This window comes from Diospyros lotus, chromosome 7 (genome assembly GCF_014633365.1).
Source record: "Diospyros lotus cultivar Yz01 chromosome 7, ASM1463336v1, whole genome shotgun sequence".
NCBI lineage: Eukaryota > Viridiplantae > Streptophyta > Magnoliopsida > Ericales > Ebenaceae > Diospyros > Diospyros lotus.
The window spans coordinates 27,813,376-27,835,412 of record NC_068344.1 but is presented as its reverse complement, the minus strand read 5'-3'; the positions used below and the strand labels follow the sequence as shown (position 1 = coordinate 27,835,412).

Genomic DNA, 22,037 nt, shown 5'->3' with positions numbered 1-22,037 from the left:
TGCGGATGTAGACTTTATGTCGAACCGCAAAAATAAAATATTGTTATTCTTTAATTGCGGACGTAGGCGTTACGTCGAACCGCGGAAACAAAATATTTGTTATTCTTTTATTGCGGATGTAGGCGTTGCGCCGAACCGCGAAGACAAAATGTTATTATTCTTTAATTACGGACGTAGGCATTTCGTCGAACCGCAAAAATAAAATATCGAATATTCTTTAAAATCTCGGTCATCAACTATAATCCAAGCCATTATGTGCGCATGAAAACTGAAGGTCTGAAAGGCCTCAACAACGCAAGAGCAAAGGATCAGACGTGATCCTCGGGGGGCCCTGAACCCCCGAACACTCAAAAGCAAAGGATCAGATGTGATCCTCGGGGGGCCTCGAACCCCCGAACACTCAAAAGCAAAGGATCAGATGTGATCCTCGGGGGCCCCCGAACCCCCGAACACTAAAAAACAAAGGATCAGAAGTGATCCTCGGGGGCCCCGAACCCCGGACAACTCAAGACAAAAGGGTCACATATGATCCTCGAACTCCTGACAACTCAAAATCAAAGGGGACCACCCCTAATAATTAAGGAACGACTTCGAGGCTTTGAACCTCGACCACCGAAAACCAAAGGGGACCACCCCTACTAATTAAGGCACCAGTTCGGAGGCTACGAACCTCTGCCAAATGAAGACCAAAGGGGACCACCCCTACTAATTAAGGCACTAGGTCGGGGGCTACGAACCTCCGCCAAATGAAGATCAAAGGGGACCACCCCTACTAATTAAGGCACCAGTTCGGAGGCTACGAACCTCCGCCAAATGAAGACCAAAAGGCATCAGTTCGGAGGCTACGACCTCGACCAACACAGCTTTGGCCAAGCGGCCCTGAAGATAAGGCAAGCGGCCTCGGCCCCCACAGCCTCAGCCAACGGCCTCCGAAGACGAAGCACGCAGCCTCGGCCACCGCAGCCTCGGCCAGCGGCCCCCAAAGATCAGGTACGCGGCCTCGGCCACCATAGCCTCGGCCAGTGGCCCCCGAAGACAAGGCACACAGCCTCGGCCAGCGGCCTCGAAGATAAGGAAAATTCTCGAACGTCACTATCACCTCGAGCGACCTAATCACCCTTTGCATGGGAAGACTGAAAAGGCACCGGGAGACTTAAGAAGCGAATTCAGCATCCGAGACTGCTAACCCAAATTTTTAGCAGAATTTTTTTACAGAGGCTCGGAAAAACAGTGACAACTACTCCTTCAGCTGCCCAACCTCCTTACTCGATCAGCTCAAGGAGTGGGGGGCAAGTGATGAGTGAATATTTACAGGGGGCAATTTTACTGTACTACCCCTGGGAGATTACCATTAACTCGGAGCCATGTGTGCTAGTAAAGACCAATATGCGATCGCCACGTGTCAAGACTTAGGAGCTCCGCTTATCTTTATAATCTTTATTATGATTTTGAACTGGAAAGAGATAAAGAAGAAGATTAAGTCAACCAATGATATCTTTAAATATCCCAAGAATTATCTCTATTAGAGAAGATTATCTTTTCTCCCCATAAAAATGGGATCAACCTCTCCTTTTGAAATATATCTTATCTCCTAAGGGAAAAGCCACGGGACATCTATAAATAGAGGGCAACCTCTACAGGTATGTGGATCTGACTCCTAAGGGACTCATATATTATTTTTCCATTACTATTATACTCCTCAAAAACCCTATGAACTGACTTGAGCGTCGGAGGGATCACGGGGAGCAAGTCCCCACCCTTTTTGCAGGTACTTGGTTCGAGACAGAAAAAGATGATCGGCTCTGCATCATCAGAAGGATAACTACTTTTGCCTTTTGCACCATTCAAGGGATGGAAGTATCCTTACATCCAATAAGGTCCGTCACGCCTCAAGCATTTTTAATTATTTATTATGTGCCCAACCTTTTCTTTTAACATAAATGCGACATAATATGTTCACTACTTTATATAGAAACTGAACTTGAATTTTTTTTATTTTCATTCATTGAATCACAACGGTTGTAGGAAGGTATATGCAAACACACTTCAACGAAAAATTCACATGGCTTTTGAGTCCAGATAATTACTCACGCAAAGAAAAATTTGTGATTATTTATCTATTATATTAGATTCCAAAGGCAAATATAAGATCTAAGTAGTGACAGAGTCAAGACCTTAGTCTCTATATTTTTTATTTTAAGAAAATCAAGTATTAGAGAACATAATAATTCATATCATCATAATATTAAATGACCAAAAACAATTTTAAAAGTTGAGGGAGGTAATTGCATGCCCTTAATTGCATGCCCCGGAGCTTATCCAGCACCGGATGCCAATTGCCCCCCTAGGGTGGGTTGCCATGATGTGCTCATTTGGACCCCTGCTCAAGATGGTGTCTTCTCTGTTAAGTCTGTCTTACAAGGGTTGTTACAGCAACGGGATCAGGTCTCTTGGTATCAGCTTGTGTGGTTTGGATATAGAGTTCTTGCGAGTTCATTCATTCTATGGTTAGCAATTAGAGAACGATTATATACTTTTGATCGTGTTAACATGTTTCTTCCATTTCCCAATAAGTGTTTTCCTTGCAAGGCAGAGTCTGAGAGTCACAACCATCTATTCTTTGAGTGCTTTTATTCTAGACAGGTGGTGTCAATTTTCCGACGTGCAATGAAGTTCACGTGGCCTTGGCGTTGATGGGAGACGGGGGTCTTATGGGCGACTGCTCGATGGAAAGGTAAGAATCCTTGTCATGTATATTTTTTGTAGTGTGAGCGCAACAACCGGTGTTGGCGAGATTCCAAGCGGTCTGCGAACCAGTTCACCCAACAGATACAGTTTGTTGCGTGGGCTCGATTGGTCATCATCCATTTTTCACATACTCTACAGAGCTGTGCGCTTCGACATGTCTGGTGGCTCCCTGTCGACCAACACTCTTGGCTTAGGTCCATATATTGATGGTTATGGTCCTGAGTGTATGTTCTTATATTGGTCCTGAGACCAGTTGATACATGTTTATCCTCTCAGTCCTATGGTTTCTCTCTGTTCTTATTTTTAGCTTGGTAGCTCCTCCGTGGCTGCCTTCGAGTTTGCTATTTGCTCCTGGTCTTCTCTTTGACCACGATGGCGTGCTTTGGAGCGCCTTTTGCCTCAGTCTATTGACTTCAAGTTGGAGTTGTTATTTTTTCTTCTCCATGTGTTCTTTTTATGTTGTTTTGATCCTGTCGTGTGTGGTTCTTGTATATCTGTTTTCGCTTATGTGAGTGTGGTCTCTAGGGTATGTCCTAGATGGTATTCTGTACAGACTTTTTAGTTATTTCTATATATATATATATATATATATCTCTTTTACATAAAAAAAAAAAAAAAAATTGCACGCCCTCAATTGTATGTAGATAAAAGTGCTTAGATGACCTATTTGAGATCTCTTCTATTTTTTTTTTATTTGCATGTGATTAGATTTTGCTTCAATTATTCAGTTTTTTTTGTCCAAGTTGGTATTTTTGGATTTTGATGAATACTCATAAAAAGAAAAAAAGATGTTTCAGAGAGTCTAATTAATTTGGCTATAGTAGTCACGAACCTTTAAAATCACGAACTTGGCAGTGGAGTCTTCCTCGTACGCCTTCAACTTGTGCAATATTTCACAAATCTGAGGATACAAAAATTGGAAGTGTAGTCAACTTAGTAAATGATGTTGCTTTTCAGACATTATTATCTCAGATATTATTTGTTAACTAAGATATAAAGCAGAAAAAATAAGATATAAAAAATATTTCAGATTTTTAACATTTTTAATGTATTTATTAAATTTATCTTAATTATTTTAACAAACGTTATCTCAATAATTAATTAATCTGCCTGGATCGTCAAAGCAGTGCCCATATCCAAGTTGTCATTATTATATAATTGATCCCAGCCAGTATGAGATTAATTAAGGCTTAGCGCATGGGCTTTTAAACTAGAAAGGATTTATGTTAGAGTAAAAGAAAATGCAAAATTATGTACAACATATATTGAAATCCAATATATATATGAGAGCACGATTTGTTGAGAATTAAAAATAAAAACTCAAAATAACTCAAGACACTCAAACACAATAAAAACACTCAAGGAGTAGCTCTATGCTCTTAATTATTTTGCTTCTCCAATTGATTGTCCACTAACTAAGTTAGAGATGAGTCATGGACCACTTTTTAGTACGTAGTTGATGAATCATGGATGTCCTTAGAAAACAAATTTACAAATCAACACTATGTATACGAAAAAATTGAATCCTATTCTGGTAGTTGTTTATAAATAGCACTCCTTAATATTGTTCTAAATGATCACATCGCAGTATTATAAAATATAAATTGATTATTAAATTGTGTAATCATAAAATATATCTCACTCAATAATTAATAACTTCCACTAGAGAGAGAGAGTGACAGTTGAGACATTGGAAAAGCATAGATAAACCCAAACATTAACGCAAAAGCCAAGTTTGTTGACATTTATGAGAAGGACTGGAAAGGAAGTCCAAAAGCCTATATATGGAAATTTTCAAAAGAGACCTAGGAAAAGCTAACAGATCATGGGGAAAGCCAAAAGACACCAAAATAATTTCTAGGCATTAATTTATTTAATCTCGCTAATATAAATCCGAGTAACCCAACTTGCATGTGTGATAGGACTCTTAACAAAAGATATAGCAATTTCACCTAACTCACATATGTGCTTGAGCTCAACAAAGTTCTGCTTATGGACTCGATTCGATTGCAATCTTATATTAAATGGTGCAGTCGTTTAGTTTCATTACTACAGAGCAAGAAATATCGTAACCTCCCAAACTAACATGCAGTATACATGATCTTATATTAAATGGCGCAGTCGCTTAGTTTCATTACTACAGAGCAAGGAATATCGTAACCTCCCAAACTAACATGCAGTATACATGACCAAGATGAAGCATTTGAGGAGAAGGAAGTTATGGTCATGGCATGGCAGGATGCACAAATAACTTTCTAGCTAGTAGAAAAGTTTTGGTACTTCTATATCTGTTTAGGCTTTACGATAATTCTGCTTAGCCCTTCAGACGAGAAATCGTTTAATAGGGGAGGGGAGTGCTACCGTAGAAAGTATTGAAGGAAAATCAATTTGCAGAAAAGTCAACTGATGGCTCTCCTTTCTGTCAATGCATCATTACCAATAAGCAAATTAAATAATAATTAAAATTTAGCATACACTCTCTTAACGTACCATTTGATAATTGAGGCTGTTCAACTTGTTCATTCGATTCAGTGTCACTTTTCTCACTCCTGAGTTTTCTTCAAAAACTACCTATATATGAAAAAATAAAGATGTTTAGCAGAACCATGTATGACCGTGTTAAGCATAACAAAAACCAAAAGAAGTCTCTCTTTTTAACTTTCCTTGTGGAGTATTGATGACCATATATAAGCAGTTAACAAAACCAACAAAAAAGTAAAAAAGAAATCAACAAGCAAATTAACTTATTGAAGAGAGAGTGAAAAAGAGACCTGATTTACTTGCTTCTGGACGGAAATTGCCATGGAGCAATGCAGCGTTCTTAGCTACGCAGAGTTATAAAATGACTGGAGGATGAAAGGAAAGTATACAACTCTTCCTTATATTCTGCGATCAAAATGGTAAAACCAAATTAACTTGGAGCTTACATATTTTACATCAACCAATATGTTTCAGATTAACATGTATAATGAAGATGGCGACAGCGCTGACACTTTTTCCATAAATGTTTTACAAAACAATCACATTTTCGTTGTTTTTGAGGCCTGCGGTGGTTGGCCGACAGGAAAATTAATCAAGTGCCTAAGTCCTAGACAAAGACTTCTAATGACCATTAGCTCATTTCCTATTTCTAAAGACTTCGTTTTTGTGTATTGCACACGTTGATACATTGGGGTGGGAGATAAGACAAGTACAGTAGATATTCTTAATCAAAAACTTCAACTTTGGTATCTTAGAGCATAGCTCAAGTGATCGGGCAAGCGATATACTATGTTTGTTCTGGTGGATCGTGAATTCGATTATTGTCCTATGCAATGAAAAAAAGTCTCACATCTGTGATTTATCTCTTTTGCCGGAATCAAGGGCACGTGTAACAACCCGTTAGTGAGTTTAGAAAGTATTAATATTTTATTTATAAAAATTGAAAATTTTGCCCTATTAAATTAAATGTTGAGAAATATTTTATGTGGCAAAATTTTTGTAAGTAAATCATGTGGATTAATTATAAATGTTATTATCATATGTGGGAAGTTAAAATAAACCCATCTTTAATGGATTGGGTTGCCCAAATAGGGTTAAGCCCAAATGCAATTGTGTTGTATTCTATTTAAATTAAATAAATTTTGGATTGAGGCCATTGGGCTTAAAATAAATTAAATATGTGTGTGTTATTTTATTTGGGGTCTAAGATGGGAATGGGCCATTTTGTTTAGTTGGTCCATTGATTTGGGCTTGGGCCCATGTGTATAAAATGTGGTATTATAATTAAATAAAAATGAAAAATGTGGCAACTAACAAAAAGGGGCATATTGTGTTTGAAAAAGTTTTGGGTAAATGGGAAAATTTATAATTGGAGAGATTAAAGAAAAGAGGAAAGAAAATAGAAAATGAAGCAAATTACCAATATGGGCATGAATATTTGATGGTGTATATGTGCAGTATGAGGGGCAAAATTAGAATTTAAAAATGGAGTGGTTGGAGAAGGGACATGCAGCCCATTCTCCCCCATGCCTCTCATTTCCTTCCAACTTCTCCTCTTTCTCTCCATCTCCTTGCTCTTTCTCGACAGATCTTCTTCTTCTTTTTCTTCTTGGTGGAATAGGAGCTTCAAAGGTGGGAGGATTTGTAGCTTTGAAGAGGCTTCTTCTTCTTCTTCTTCTTCTTCTTCTTCTCTTCGATTCAAGCTTTAAAGATAAGTTCTCTTGCACTTTCTTTTAATAGGTTGTGCAAGTATTTCCTTCATTTCTTCTCCATTTCATTTCAAAAAGTTTCCATTGTAAATATTGTAATATTTTCCATGAAAATGTTCGATTGCTTCCATTTTTTTATCTTAGTGGGTCTTCTTGTAGACATGATGTTGGGTCTTGTTGGTGTTTCGTTAGGGTTTGTTTACCCCCATTTTTACTTTAAGGAATGACATTTGTGGGTTAGGAAGCTAGTGGTGGTCGTTTTGGAGTGTTTTGGGTCCATTTTGTGAGTTCTATGTGCATCGAGTTGACTAATTTTTGGATTTAGTCGACTTAGCAAATGTTAGTTTTCTCAAATTTTTATGTTAGCCATTGACCTAGTCGACTAATCAATTTTCTCAGTCGACTAAGCTTTAGTTGACTACTCCTTCCATAACTTGACTAATCCATTTCTTTCAACTCTACACACCTTATACTCATTGAACCATAACTTTTTGTCCTGATATCAGAATTAAGATCCATTCTTTTTGTTGCGACCCTAACTCGATAAGCTTTGATTTGGTATAGGATTTCAGCCATTTGGGCAAATATTCAGCTTGTGGGATTCCTTGGAAATGTATGTTTGATTTATAACTTCTCATTCCTTAAAATTTGTTTAATCTTAAATTATGAAATCGAATACTTCCACCTTGACCTAGTTACCAATATTATCAAATAATTGCACCTAATTGATGTGATGGAACCTATTTAAATGTTGAATTATCTGAAATAATCAAAAATGTTAATAGACAAAAATTGAGAGTGTATGAATGTCCCTTGTTTATAAGATTGCTTGTGGTTGCGTGCATTGTATAGTATTACTATATTGCTTCTCATTATATGATGTTGGATCATGAGTTGCATTCATTGTGAGGTGATGCTTTGTATGTGTTAGGAGCGTGAGCATTGGCATGACACAGTTGACCTGTGAGTGCTGACGTATGTATGTTAGGCGAGCATATGCATTAGAGCATTCGTGTGTGTGAATTCTTACTTGGGCGTAGCATGGCCTGATGCTTGGTTTATGGGGGCATTGTCATCACGTTAATGCTACAAGAGCCATTGCATTCCTTATATGTTGCATTGCATGGAGGGTATCGAACTTGGGAACCGTGTACTGGCCAAAGGCTGGGAGTACTGGATCGGGTACTGTAACACCTCACTTCCACAGGCATGTTATAACTTAGGAAATTTTGACTACATATATATATATTTATATATAACTCTCCATGATAAAATTTTAAAATTTCCCTACTACTTGCCTATTATCAACTTTACTTACTCCATATATGCTAGACTAGGTAATCATCAAAATGGAAGCAAGAATCGAACCTCAACATATCTCAAACACTAATAATATTACATGATCGTCTCAACGTAATTAGTAACACAACATTATTCGACAATAGTACTTAAGTCCTTCAATATAACTTGAAACGTGACATAAGTTTTTTTTTTTTCCAACATAACTTGAAAACATAACATATCATAACTTAAAGCATAACATAGCACGACTAATACATGATCGGGTCTTAATATAGGAACTAAATGCAGAAAAAAACTTCATAATGCCTTGCGTCTTTACATTTCATCCACTTCTATGTCTTTGCTTTAAACCCCATCTGGAACGTTTAAATGTTCTAGAGGCAAGACCCACATTAGATGATGAATCATCTAAATAAGAGTACATCATAATACATATGTATGAATGCAATGCACATAATGTAACGCCCCGTCTTCCCAAAACGAGCATTACCTCGAGATTCCGGGAGTATTTATTTATTTTTTTTCAATATCATCATACACACAACATAAGTCTATAATCATTTCCCGACAATCCCCATTATACCTTCTCAGCATATCAAATTTTAAAAATTAATGGACTAAGACGTGTATTATTAATCACATTAGCGAAAGCAAGATCGAAACCTCAATGATATATAACCGACCAATTACTCTTACAATTAAATATCCAGATAGATGTTTCACATGAAAATATCAAAATATTACATAACCTTTGAACATCATAATCATAGACAAAAACCTACGAAAACTAAACATCGCAGCTACATCTCGATGACATGCTTTCACCTGGAACGTTTAAATATTCTAGGAACATAATCCAAATAGCACTTAACCCTGACATTTTCATGAAAATATGTAAAATCACATATAAAATCGATGAATCCTGACATGCCCCAGCCTAAGAGAATCCCACATAGCACTTAACCCTAACCGGGAAAAATGCAATATCTCTAAAGGTGACACGACCACATCGACCCATTAGCAAACACAATCCTACTTAAGAGGGACAACATTGACATATGAACTCGGGAATCACCCCCATTGTCATTGTTAGGCATTACGCTCCTACTCAAAAGCATTCCAAAACCCAACACAACCCTAACCCTAAGAGTGTCACATCAGCACTATCCCCGGAATCTACGTCACCTCGATATTAATGTTATTGCTCAAAAGAACCTGGTGTGGTGTCCACTCTCAGCCCCGCTACTTGAGCCAACACCCGGGGGTGGTGTCCACTCTCAGTCTTGCCACTTGAGTACCGTAGGGTGAAGTCCGTCTCAGCCCCGTCTCAAGTGGGTTATATAGCATTAACCCTCAGCACGCATCCCAAGTGCTGTCACTCGAGGGCTACGTCATAGGTTAACAGCCCACGTTCCACATGGAAAACACATAACATGCCTGACATAAAATCAACATCTCAATGTATGCAATTTATCGTACGAAATTTCATACATGTATAAATAAATGTTTGGACAACCATCACAATAAACCTAGTCATGGGGATGAACACTCACAGTAAACCATTCATATACCATAAACAAGTTTTTCAATAGAACCACTTATCTCGAATGTATTCAGATTGCCTCGATCCTTGTGCACTGCCTCAATTCTCGTGCCAGGCGTACTATAAGTCATCCTTGAGCCTCAACAATACACTAGACACCGTATGCATTCAAAGGGAAATCAATATCTATTTTCCCAATTTTCTCATTATTTTTCTCTAATTTCTTCCTATTTTTCTCTCGATAATTTCAAGTAAATACCTCTTCAAGCATTTTTTCTAAATTTTTCTCCACAAAAATTCATAAAACAATATTTATAAGCCTATGGAATTTTCTAGAAATTTTCCAGATTTTTCTCCTATTTTCTCAAATTTTCATAATTACTTTTCCTTGAGAAAATTTATTTCTCATTGATTTCCTTTGAATCTACTTCAAGAAAAATCACCAAAACTCATAAAATAAATTCCTTATCCTTCTGGAAATTTCTAAGAATTTTATAAAAATCTCTCATATTTATTTTCCATTTACCTTTCCCTTTAAAAATCCAAAATAATTATCTCCTCAAGAAATTTCTAGGATAAAAATTCATAAAAATAAACTATTCATTTTCCTTGAATTTCTGGATATTTGTTCAGAATTTTATTTCCTTTTTCTTGAATTTTCTATATTTTCAGTATTTAAAAAATACAAAAAATACCTCCGGTCATCTTCTCTGGCGACGGCACACCGGAAAATCGAAGTGACGACACCAGCCTGCTCCTCTCCCTTAGTCGATCCCAATGGTACCCATTTTGGTTGGAAAAACCCACCGGAAGCCTTCTGATTTGGCCAAAAACAATCCAGCGAAGCTACCTGCCACTGAACTTCGACGAATCAAATTGGCCTTCGATTCGAACTCCAATTGACACGAAAATTTCTAGATTTGCTACCCATAGCCTTGCGACCAAAATCCCCTTAATAGATCCTTCGATCGATCACTCTACAACCCGATTTAATACTCACACAATTTGTATATATATATATACGGCCGAATATATATATATGTGAAAACACTCCCTACACTACTCCAAAAACCCTCAAAATTCCCAAAATTACTCCTCACAACTTGGGGAACAAAATCCCCTTATCCCCGACCTCTGATTCACTCCCAAAAGTGAGAAATTCGAAGTAAAATTTTTGATGCAAACCCTCACCAAAACTCGACTATTTATAGCCAAATTCGTCGGTTTTTCCGACCAATCAGAGACCCTTGCTTCGCCCTTACGCGACCTTGGCCATGCCCTGTCGAAGAACAGCTGCAAATCTCCAGATTTTTCGGCCACAAATTGCGGCCAAATCTGCCATTTCTGAGCAGATTTTTTGAAAATTACAGTTTGGCCCTCATGAATTTTTTTTTTGCATTTTAGTCCTTATCCTCAAGCCCCTAATCTTCCCAGCACCATCACTAAGACCCTCAAGATTAGTACTTCTCATTTTTCCCTGGAAACTTTCAAAAAATTACCATTTTGACCTCCCTCGGGCAAATTAGAAAATTACACTTAGGCCTGATTGATCGTTTTGACCTTAAATCCACTCGATTCAACCCGAAATCACTTAAGGGTTGTTCTATACATAAAATATTAGTCCTTGACACGCTCCGTTGATTTTTTGGACGTCTCCTACGTCGATTTGATTTTCTCAGCCCGGTCGACAACTGTACCAAAAACTGTTCCAGATCTAATTTCTTTTATTATCAAAAATCATAACTTATATTACTTTATAATGCTATACAATTTTTCTTAATTATCTAGGGTCCGAGGTACTCCCTTCAGTCAATTTGACAATTTATTGTACTTTTAAACCCACTTTTTGGTATTTTAAATTCATCTAAATTACGCGATAACTTCACACAGATATGAGGTATTACACATAACATCATAACTTTCATGTTTGGGTCGACTATACCTTAAGATTACCTGTCATTTTTTACAGTCTTTCTACTAGACCGAGGTGTATAGATGCACCATTGGCAAAACAACGGCGCCAGTACCTAATCCCAAACCCATGCAACGTGTGACCGTAAATTTCATTGTGAATGTATGCACATTTCATCATAGCATATAAATGCAATCTACATGATGTATTTACAACAAGGCATGACAACATGATCAAACTATTTACACTACAAGAGGTTTGATTTTTTCGGAGGTTAAAAACTGTAGGAAAAAGTAAAAAAACCACCGATAAAGGTAAACCGTCGGGAAAAACCTAAAACTGCCGGCAATACTCAAAAAAAAAAAGATTTTTAAAACCTCTATATAACATTAATCAAATGCAATCAAAACCTGTATAACAAAAAACCACCAACAATTTTAAAAGATTCACCCACTACACACAATAAATATAACAATTGTATACAATAGATCTATTTAAGTACAACACATTTGATCATTTAGAAAGATCGATCTTATCTCGTCTCATTACACAATACCATTTTTGCACATACAAATCAACCCTAAACTAAAACATGTCCAAGTGACCTCAGATAACCCTTGATTACGCTACCATGATGCTCCAACCAAAATTGCATATCATATATTTTTCGATCTGCATTGAAAAATAATAGATCTATAAGTATGTACATTAACTATGAAATTGCATAAAACATGTTCAAAATTGCATAACAACTATATACAAAAACACTTACATTAGAGACCCTCTATGGTATCTTAGTTTTACTATTATTAGCATCCCTCAAGACACGCATCACAAAAACACTTATTGTGGTGTTTTCCCGACCGTGTTGAAACCGCCAGGAAAACTTCGCCGGCAATACCTCTTTTTCTTGTAGTGTTACATAAAACTGGATTTTAGATTGAACCACTTACAAGCCATTTTCATAAACTAAATCCAATTGAGTGGTACTACTTATCTTTCACGAAATTCAAAAAATTCGAAAAGCATGTATGACCTCAATTTTCGTGCCAAATCTCGAAAATAGCACCCTCTAATTCACCTCAAGTCCCAAAGCACCCTATCCAAGACATTTATTTAAATAACATCAAAACCTATTTTTTTCATAATTTTCTTGTTTTTTTCTCTATTTTTCTCCAATTTTCTTCTCTAGCATTTCAAAATAAATGCCTACATCAATATTTTTTCAAATATTTTTACACAAAAATTCCTAAAATTAAATTTGAAAAATATTAACAAAAATTCAAAAAAACCTTACTGGATACACGCTTACACATGCTAGGGCGAATGGCTATGCATGAAAGTTAGCGCGTGAGCTTCACGAGCCGGTCGTCTTCTCAGGCGCCAGAGATCACCGGTGATGAAAACCATCACACGACCTTGAAGCTCTCTTCCAGTCGATCGCGATGGCTGGCTTGGATGCTCGGAGATAGCCCAGATGAGGGTTTACAGCCTCGGCCGAACCCTCCCGCCTCAAACTCCAGTGACCCCTCGAAACCCCATCAAATGCACTCGAAAACACGCGAAACTCTCTAGAAATGAACCTCACACTCTCTAGAGCAAAAGCCCCTTATCCATGACCTTTGATTTGCCTTAAAATGAGCCCGATTTTGAGCTTTAATTTTGAAAGAAATCGGCCACTTTGGGTAGCCTTTTATAGACCAAATTGAGCCATAAAACGACGTATTTTGCTTCATTCAAGGCCACTAATTAAGGCTTTCCCGTGACTTAAATCCGTCCAAACCCACCAAAAAATGCCTTCAAAATCGATTTATAGTGGGTAATTTTTCTGGTTTCTTTCGACCGATTTTGCCCCAAAATGATCACTTTGGTCGGCCATTGATCACCCTAAGCCAAGCTTAAAAGTCCCTTCACTACAAAAAAATTAGCATTTAGCGGCGATTTTTTTTTCCATTTTAAGGCCCTTTTTTTGCATTTTGTGGCGGTTAACATAATTTAGTGATGATTTTGAAAATTGTCGCTATATCAGGCGTCGTGAAGCATTTAGTGACGATTTTTAGCAACTGCTATTTTTTGCGGTGATTTGTAAACCACTACAAACTAAGTGATTTAGCAGCAGTTTTAAAATATTTAGCAGCATTTTCGAAATCCCTGTAAAAAAATTGCAAAATATTGCATTTTCAATAAAAATTCAAAATTTTTTAATTTTAGCGGCAGGTTTAAAACCGCCACTATTTATCGCACCAATGCATAAGCTGCAAGGCCGAGCGCCCAGCCGCTCGCAAGTGCGAGCCAGCATGCTCGAGCCTGGCACCCCCCGTGCTTGCTACGTGGCCGCATGTTCGCGTGCTAGGTGGCCATGCTAAAAATTTAATTTTCCAACCTCTCGTTTCCCTGGATTCGAACCCGCAACCTCTTGTACGTGGGTGTGCGCACAAGACCAACTAATCTGTGAAGTCTACTTATTAATTATTCGCGCAGATAAATTATATACAAAACCAATCCCATTTTCCAGAATTATATTTTATATTTTTAAGATAAATTGAAAAAAATTGAAAAACATAAATTAATGGATTATTTTTTAAAAGGATAATGGAATAAATTTTAAATGAATGAATTATATCAAATTAAATAAATTAATTGGGTTAAAGCCTTAATTAGATTAATCTTCTAATTGGGTTATGCTCCTGGAACATTCAAACATTCAACTTAGGATTTGCAGTTATGGCAAGAGGATGATCGAGATGTAACGGCACGTGATAATGTGGCCGATGGGTTCGACGAGTTATTCTGGTATATGCACATTCATGAGAATTCAGGACATGTTTTTAGTCATGTTTAGAAGATTATATTATATTAAAGATCATGTGTAATTGTTACGATTTAATGTATTTCTGAGGAATCATCAAATTGTATCTAGGGTGCTCAGTTGTTATCTCTTAATGATAAGTCTCCATGTATTTAAGTATTTGATGATATGATGGTACAGATTCTTATGTTACGATTAAGTGAATTCAGATATGTACCATATCAGGTTTCGATTTTAAGTTTTCACATTTATAATGATTACCTATCTTAACTTATTGATTCTTGTTTAGTATACTAGGAAGGTAGAACGGGATTGTCGGGAAATGATTTATATTGAAAAAAAAATATTTCTAAAATTCTTAAGTTATTTAAGGCTCGAAAAAGTGGAGTGTTACATTTACCTCGAGCTTCCCGTGGCCGAAAGTGGCGTCAGAGTTGATGGGAAAAAGCTTGGTCGGCCATGGCTGCTAAGCTTTTTCAGAAATTGCACTTTCACCCCCAAACCTCTGAAATGCATTTTGACCCTTTCCATAAGGCCCCTGAGTTTTACAAAACTTCTGTTAAGACCCTCATGATCTAAACTTCTCATTTGACCCCCCGAAGTTTCAAAAAAATCTAATTTTGACACCCCTCGAAATTTTTTTAAAAATTACACTTTGGTCTGAATCTTTATTTTAGACCGTAAACCCTTTTGTTTCTTCTTGAAACTACTGAAAGGTTGCTCCTCACAGAAAACTGGAGCCCCCTTAGGGTTCTATTGACTTTCCGGAGTCCCCTACGATAATTCAGTTTTTCAGCCTAAATCAAACATGTGTTTTAGCGATACCGAAAATCGTCACAATTCCAATTTATTTTAATACCATAAATCCTATATCGGGATGCTTATCGAGACCATGCCATTTTCTTTAGACATTTACACTTTAGGACATTCCCTGTAGTCGATTCGGTACTTATAACTACTATTAAGCCAATTTTTTGGTATTCCAAACTTGCTTAAATTACGTGGCAACCTCACGAAAATATAGGTTCTTACAAGTATCGTGTACTAACTAAAGGCTGGGGTAACTAGATCGGTAAATGTGTACTAGCCAGTATTAGACCGAGGACACTAAAATTATTTGGGCCCGGTAGGGAATGATTTAGTGTATACTTCACGAGTATTCTTGAGACTCCGAGGAATGATCTGGCATATACCTCAGGAGTTTTTGATAGCCTATTCTTACTTGTTAGCAAGTTTGTATACTGTTTCTTGGGTGTCAATGTCTATATTTTATGTGGGCCCCAAGAACCCTATGTGTGTATTTATGCATTTATGTTATGGTTAGGTATTGTGTTTTATAACCACATGGCATGGATTGTATGTTGTTTATGCATGTGAGACTGGCGTGTGTTTTTATATATGGCATGATATGCATGATGTTCAAAGAAAGTCCAGTCATATCCATTTTTCATTGTTCCTATACACCTATCGAGTCTTATGACTCACCTTGAAAAATGTGTTTTGCTAAAATATAAGAAATTATTTTTATTTTTAGGATGTTGTTATCAGGTGTAGGAGGCATGAATTCAATTGATGTTTAGATGTCGGGTAGTGATTTTCCTTTGGCTCTGAGTTGTTCATGCTTTCATATGTTGTTTTGTTGATGCTTCCCTTTGCTATATAATTGTTGAGGCTTGTGGCTTACTTTGTTTCTTTGGTCATTCTAGGAAGGGAAAGATAGTTAATTGAGCGAGTCTCGGTTAGATATCTATAGAGATGTCACAGTCTCAAGATCCATGGGTATAATGTTGAGGGTAAGAATAGAGGGTTTCATTTTGTTTTCAAAGTCTTAGTGCCCTTTTATATATTTTGAAAATGTATGGGTGGTAAGCCTGAGATGGCAATATAATGAATGTTATATAATTTATTTTGGCTCCTATTGTTAGTGAGTAAATTCAGAAAAGAAATTTTTGAGTATCTGTATCTATTTTGAATGGACCTTCTCTCAAACTTCCTATGCTAGCAGAAAAATCCGAGAGCGGGTCTTCACAGGACAAGCGGCGGGGGCCGCACAAGGGAGGTCATCGCAAGAAAAGGGTTAATTACAAAAATATACCAATTCTTTTAGCAAATTTATAATTTTATTTAATCTTTTTAATTTTGATAATTAGGTCCAAACTGCCTCAATTTGGTACAATTTTATTTAACACATAAAATCAATTTAAAGGGCAATATATATATATATATACATTTCCCTTGTACATATACATTTTTTTTCATTTAGACACTCAAATTTTTTATTATTTCAATTATACCGTGAACTATGTAAATTCCAGTCAATTTTACTCCCTGCGCTTTGACATTTTTTTAATGTAGACACTCGAACTTTTTATTGTTTCGATTACAGTCATGAACCATTCATTTTCGAGTCTATTTAATCCCTTCTCAAGAGTAATATTCTGTGTGATTGGTGTATCAAACATTTATATTGATTAGACATATAACAAAATACAGAAATACAAAAGTGTTACATTAAATGTCATTTTAAAGTATCCACGTATCATTTTTTTTTATAAATGACCGTTTTAAATATGTTTTGCAACCCTATAATTAGTTAAATGAATAACCATATAATACTAACCTTTTTCAAATAGAATTAAAGAATAAAGTACTAAAATACTAACAAAAAATTAAAAAAAATCTACATATAATAAGATTGAAATTTCAAACCAAATGAAAGAATTGAATGTAGATTTATTTAAAGTATTTGGTTCTTTCATTTGGTCCGAGGTTTCAATTTTATAATACGCAGATTTATTTTTTAAAATTCTTTCTAATTTTCATTTGATATTTTAGTGTTTTATTCTTTAATTATATTTGAAAAAAAGTTAGTATTATATAATTATTTATTTAATTTATAAGTTTGCAAAACATATTTAAAACAATGATTTATAAAAAAATAATATTTGGACACTTAAGTGACATTTAATGCAACACTTCTATATTTATGTATTTTGTTGTGTTCAATCAAATACAAGTGGTAAATACACCAATTACAGAGAATACTACTTTTGAAAAACAGTTAAATTGACTCGAAAATGTATAGTTCGAGAGTATAATTGAAATAACGAATTCGAAAAGTTTGAGCGTCTATATTGAAAAATATAAAAATACAGGGGTTAAATTAACTCAAAATTGTATAGTTTAGTAGTGTTATGGGCGATCTCCGGGAATCAGCTGACGAGCTGGACCCGATCCCGCAGGGCGAACCCAAAATACCCAAGGCCCAATAGGCCGGTCGGAATTCTTTAGAGGCCTGCCAGGCCCAGAGATCGAGAACCACCAATGAAGAGTCTCACGGTAAAAAGTCAGGTCGCTTGAAGATAGCAGCGAGCTCGCTCAAAACAACATCACAACATCATGACTTCAGCTTCGCCGAAAGACGCGCCAAAGATTAGAACAGCTAGAAGACCACGAGATAATCGGAAGCGATATACACCTGCCTATCAAAAGTAATTCAAATCCCTGAAGACAAGGAACCTATCCCTGATATTCCGAAGCCGATAAGGAAAACGCCATCAACGGAATAGATTCCTTCCATACTTAAAACTGATTCGAATTGTAAACAACATGACTCTATTTATAGAGAAGGATACGCCACTGTAAAGGGATCGAGGACTGAATGATATACTGTGACTCAGCTGGAATAACCAGAGAACAGTCATGGACTAGGCATCATTCGGGCCGAACCACGTAAAAATCTTGTGTGCTTCTTGTTTGTTCTTTTGCTTCTGTTCCTTACTCTTCGGCACCTGTTATCGCATTGTGGGTTCTCGAACTCCGGTTGACGGTTCTCATACGTCAACATCTTAGCGCTAGAAGGAGGGCCCGCACTTATCGATAGCAATGGCAAGAGGAAGGAATGCACGAAGCTCTGATGCAATCGCCGATTTGCCGAAAAATCGTCACAACCAACCGCACGACGATCCGCCTGTCGGAGGGTTCATTGCCCCAGCAACGGAAACTTTGGTTCCACTAATTACTGGGGGCACTCCAACTGGAGTCACTGTTGGAGTGCCCCCGCGGGCTCTGGCTCAACCTACCGCCCCAACCGTCAAAGCAAAGGCGATTCAGGCCTGGCAACAACGTCAGGAGGCACTGGAAAACACCGTAAGGCAGCTCGCTGAAGCGGTCAGGGCCCTTGCCCGAGCCTAGCCGCAAACGGTCCCGAGACAGCCAGAACCACCATCACCCTGGAAAGCTCGCCACCCATGAAAGAAAAGACCCCCGCCAAATGAAGAAGCTGACAGAGTTCCCTCGCCAGAAGGGTCAGTAAATTCCTTTAACTCAAGGTCCAAGAGTACAGACCCCCCGTTATATTTCTCCCCGGGGAGAGGAAGCAGGTGACCACAGCTCCAGCGATCTGTGGACCAGGGCACAGTCGTGAAGGAGTTGCTCCAAAGGGTGCAGGAGTTCGAGGCACGGCAAGCAGCTCGTGGCCAAAGTAGTGGCTACGGAGAGAGGACGCCGTTCACGAGAGAAGTCGAGCTCGAAGCTCTCCCCAGGAGATTCAAGGTTCCAAGCATACCGCAGTACAATGGCGACAGCGACCCCTATGACCATCTGGATGCATTCAATGTCCAGATGGACCTGCAGACCACTAGCTCGCTGGTAAGGTGCCAGGTGTTCCCTGCGACCTTGGGAGACATTCCGCGTGCTTGGCTCAGAAGCCTTCCACCTCGCAGCATTGACAGTTGGGAAGAATGCCAGTGGAGGTTCCTCAGTCAGTACAGGGTATTAAGGCGGCAGCTCGCTCCTCCGTGCCACCTCGCCACGGTCTTCCAAAGGTCGAGCGCGTCCCTCAATGACTACATCGCCAGGTTTCGACGCAAGGTGAGTAACGTCGAAAGTCCCTCTGATGAAAGTATCTTGACGGCCATCTCGGCAGGCCTCCGGAAAGACGGGAAGCTCTATGAGAGCATCTACAAATCCCTCGTTACAGATCTGGGAGAGTTCTATGAGCGAGCTGCAAAGGAGATCCGGTGGGAAGAGGCATTCTGTTTGAAGAAGCCCGCCGGACATAGGGAGGAAGCCGGAAGTTCTAACCGAGACAGGAAAAGAAACGACGGGGGAAATGGAAGGGACAACCGCGACGAGCGGTCCAGCAATCAGGTAGCCAAGCGAGCTCGATGGGAAGAGCGAGAGGAGCGACCTCCAAGGCAGGGCCGTTTCAACAACTACGCAGCCTTATCGGATTCTCAAGAGAGGATTTTCACTATGGAAAAGATGAGAGAAGATTTCGGGAGGCCGAACCCGATAAAAACTCCTAATAAGTTCAGAAACCGGGAGAAGTTTTGTGCGTACCACAACGAGGTGGGGCACGACACCTCCGAATGCTACGCCCTGAAAGATGCAATTGAAGAACTGATTCGAAGGGGCTGGCTGCGAGATTACGTGGTGCGACCTGCAAACCAGCCACCCCAGCAGACAAATCAACAACGACCTCCCCCCGAGGATGAGCATGCGCCTGCGGTTCGAACGATCTACACAATCCACGGTGGACCTCACCTCGCAGGCACATCGAACAGGTCGCATGAAAGGTATGTACGCGAAGCTAATCACGTCTTGACAGCAGGATCTGTTGAGCAGATGGGACTAGGGCCCGAGCAATTGAGCTCGTCCCCAGAGCCGCTTTACGAATTCACGGGAGACGTAGTTGTTCCCATAGAGCGAGTTAAACTCCCATTCATTGTTGGGAGCCCAGGTAGCGAAGCAACGGTGATGGCAGAATTCCTCATTATTGATTGTCCCTCAGCGTACAACGTCGTACTTGGGCTGCCAGTGATGAACGAGCTGGACATGGTCGCCTCAACTAGGTCTCTGACCATCAAGTTCCTGACCAACAATGGAATAGGATGCGTGCGGGGAGAACAACACCTTGCGAGACGCTGCTATGAGGACCCGGTCAAGATGGGGGCCAAAGGAAAGAAAGTGAACGTGGTCGTAGGAGGAGCTCAGGGACCTTCAAGTCAGAGCGGGGTAAACGATGACCTGGATCCCCAAGAAGTGGATTGTGACAAGGCCTCTGGCCCGGTGGAAGAACTTGAAGAAGTCCCGGCCAGCGAAGTGGATGCTGAAAGGTGTCTGAAGCTCGGAAAGAATCTGGCCCCTGAGGTAAAGTGCCAATTGGTTGAATTCCTTAAAGCTAATCTAGATTTGTTTGCATGGAACCATGAAGATATGGTAGGCATAGCCCCGAAGGTCATGTCGCACAGGCTCAACGTGGACCCTAGCTACAGACCAGTGCGGCAGAAGAGGAGGCCAATGACTCTAGAGCGTTATGCCGCCCTTAAGGAGGAGGTGGATAAGCTCCTGGACAATGGATTCATCAGAGAAGCCCAGTACCCAGTCTGGGTAGCCAATCCAGTCCTGGTGAAGAAAAAGAACAAAAAATGGAGGACCTGTATCGACTTCACCGATCTGAATAAGGCCTACCCGAAAGACAGCTTTCCCCTTCCCAGGATTGACCAGCTCGTGGATGCAACAGCAGGGCACCAGCTCCTCAGTTTCATGGACGCCTACTCGGGATACAACCAGATCCCCATGAATCCTAGCGAGGAGGAGCACACGTCGTTTATCACCGATCGTGGGCTGTACTGCTACAAAGTTATGCCGTTCGGACTGAAGAATGCTGGGGCCACCTACCAAAGGCTCGTGAATACGATGTTCGAAGCACAGATTGGGAGAACAATGGAGGTATATGTCGACGATATGCTGGTCAAATCTGAGCAGGTTGCAGATCATGTTCGCGATTTAGGAGAAATGTTCGAGATCCTCAAGAGCTACCACATGAAACTAAATCCACTGAAGTGCGCTTTTGGAGTGGCTTCCGGGAAATTTTTGGGATTCATGGTCAATGACTGCACTCTCACCCTGCAATTAAAACACAAAACAAAACATAATAAAAATTTTATATTTTTTTTATTTATTTAGGCGAGAGGTTTATACTCGTCAGTGTACGAGTGCAATTGTAGTTCAAATTTAAATTTATACTTTCTGGATAAGTCCAGGTCGTCCACTGAGAGATTTATTTATGGCAAAAGAAAAAAAGAATGTCACACACACGCACACGCATTTAGATGGATTGATAACATGATTTTTTATGATTTTTTAGATAACAAATATTAGAAAATAAAGCAAGACGGAAGTTGAAATAAATACTAAACGTGAGAATATGAAATTGGAAAGTACTTGAGTTAAGACAATTTCAGTGCCAACCCGTTGATTCCCAAATATTAGCATAAAAGATTAGCAACATTAATTTAATTTCAGATATGAGGATTTGTTATTAAATGCAATTAAAGATAATGATAGCTCTAGTTTAAGCAATCCCCATACATGATATGCGGGATTCTAATTTAAGAAACTACCATGAATTCAATTACAATTAATACACAAAATAACTAAATTAATCATCCGGGTTTGGGTATGATAGCGTTTCCAGTTCTAGTAACTCTCATGCGTGACATGAAAACTCTAAGTTAGGCTTACGCT

The 22,037-nt window shown here is 38.8% G+C and overlaps 1 protein-coding gene across 1 annotated transcript in view; it reads right to left on the bottom strand.

Moving 5' to 3' along the window:
* LOC127805645 (probable 3-hydroxyisobutyryl-CoA hydrolase 3) overlaps positions 1–18,351 on the bottom strand; it is a 34,910-nt gene extending 16,559 nt beyond the window's left edge. The window contains exons 1-2 of the mRNA XM_052342395.1: positions 18,286–18,351; positions 3,581–3,649 (exon numbers count right to left, since the gene is read on the bottom strand). Of these exons, the coding sequence (XP_052198355.1) occupies positions 3,581–3,649; positions 18,286–18,351 (135 nt within the window). The remainder of the gene's footprint in view (positions 1–3,580; positions 3,650–18,285) is intronic.
* Between the last annotated feature and the right edge of the window lie 3,686 nt (positions 18,352–22,037).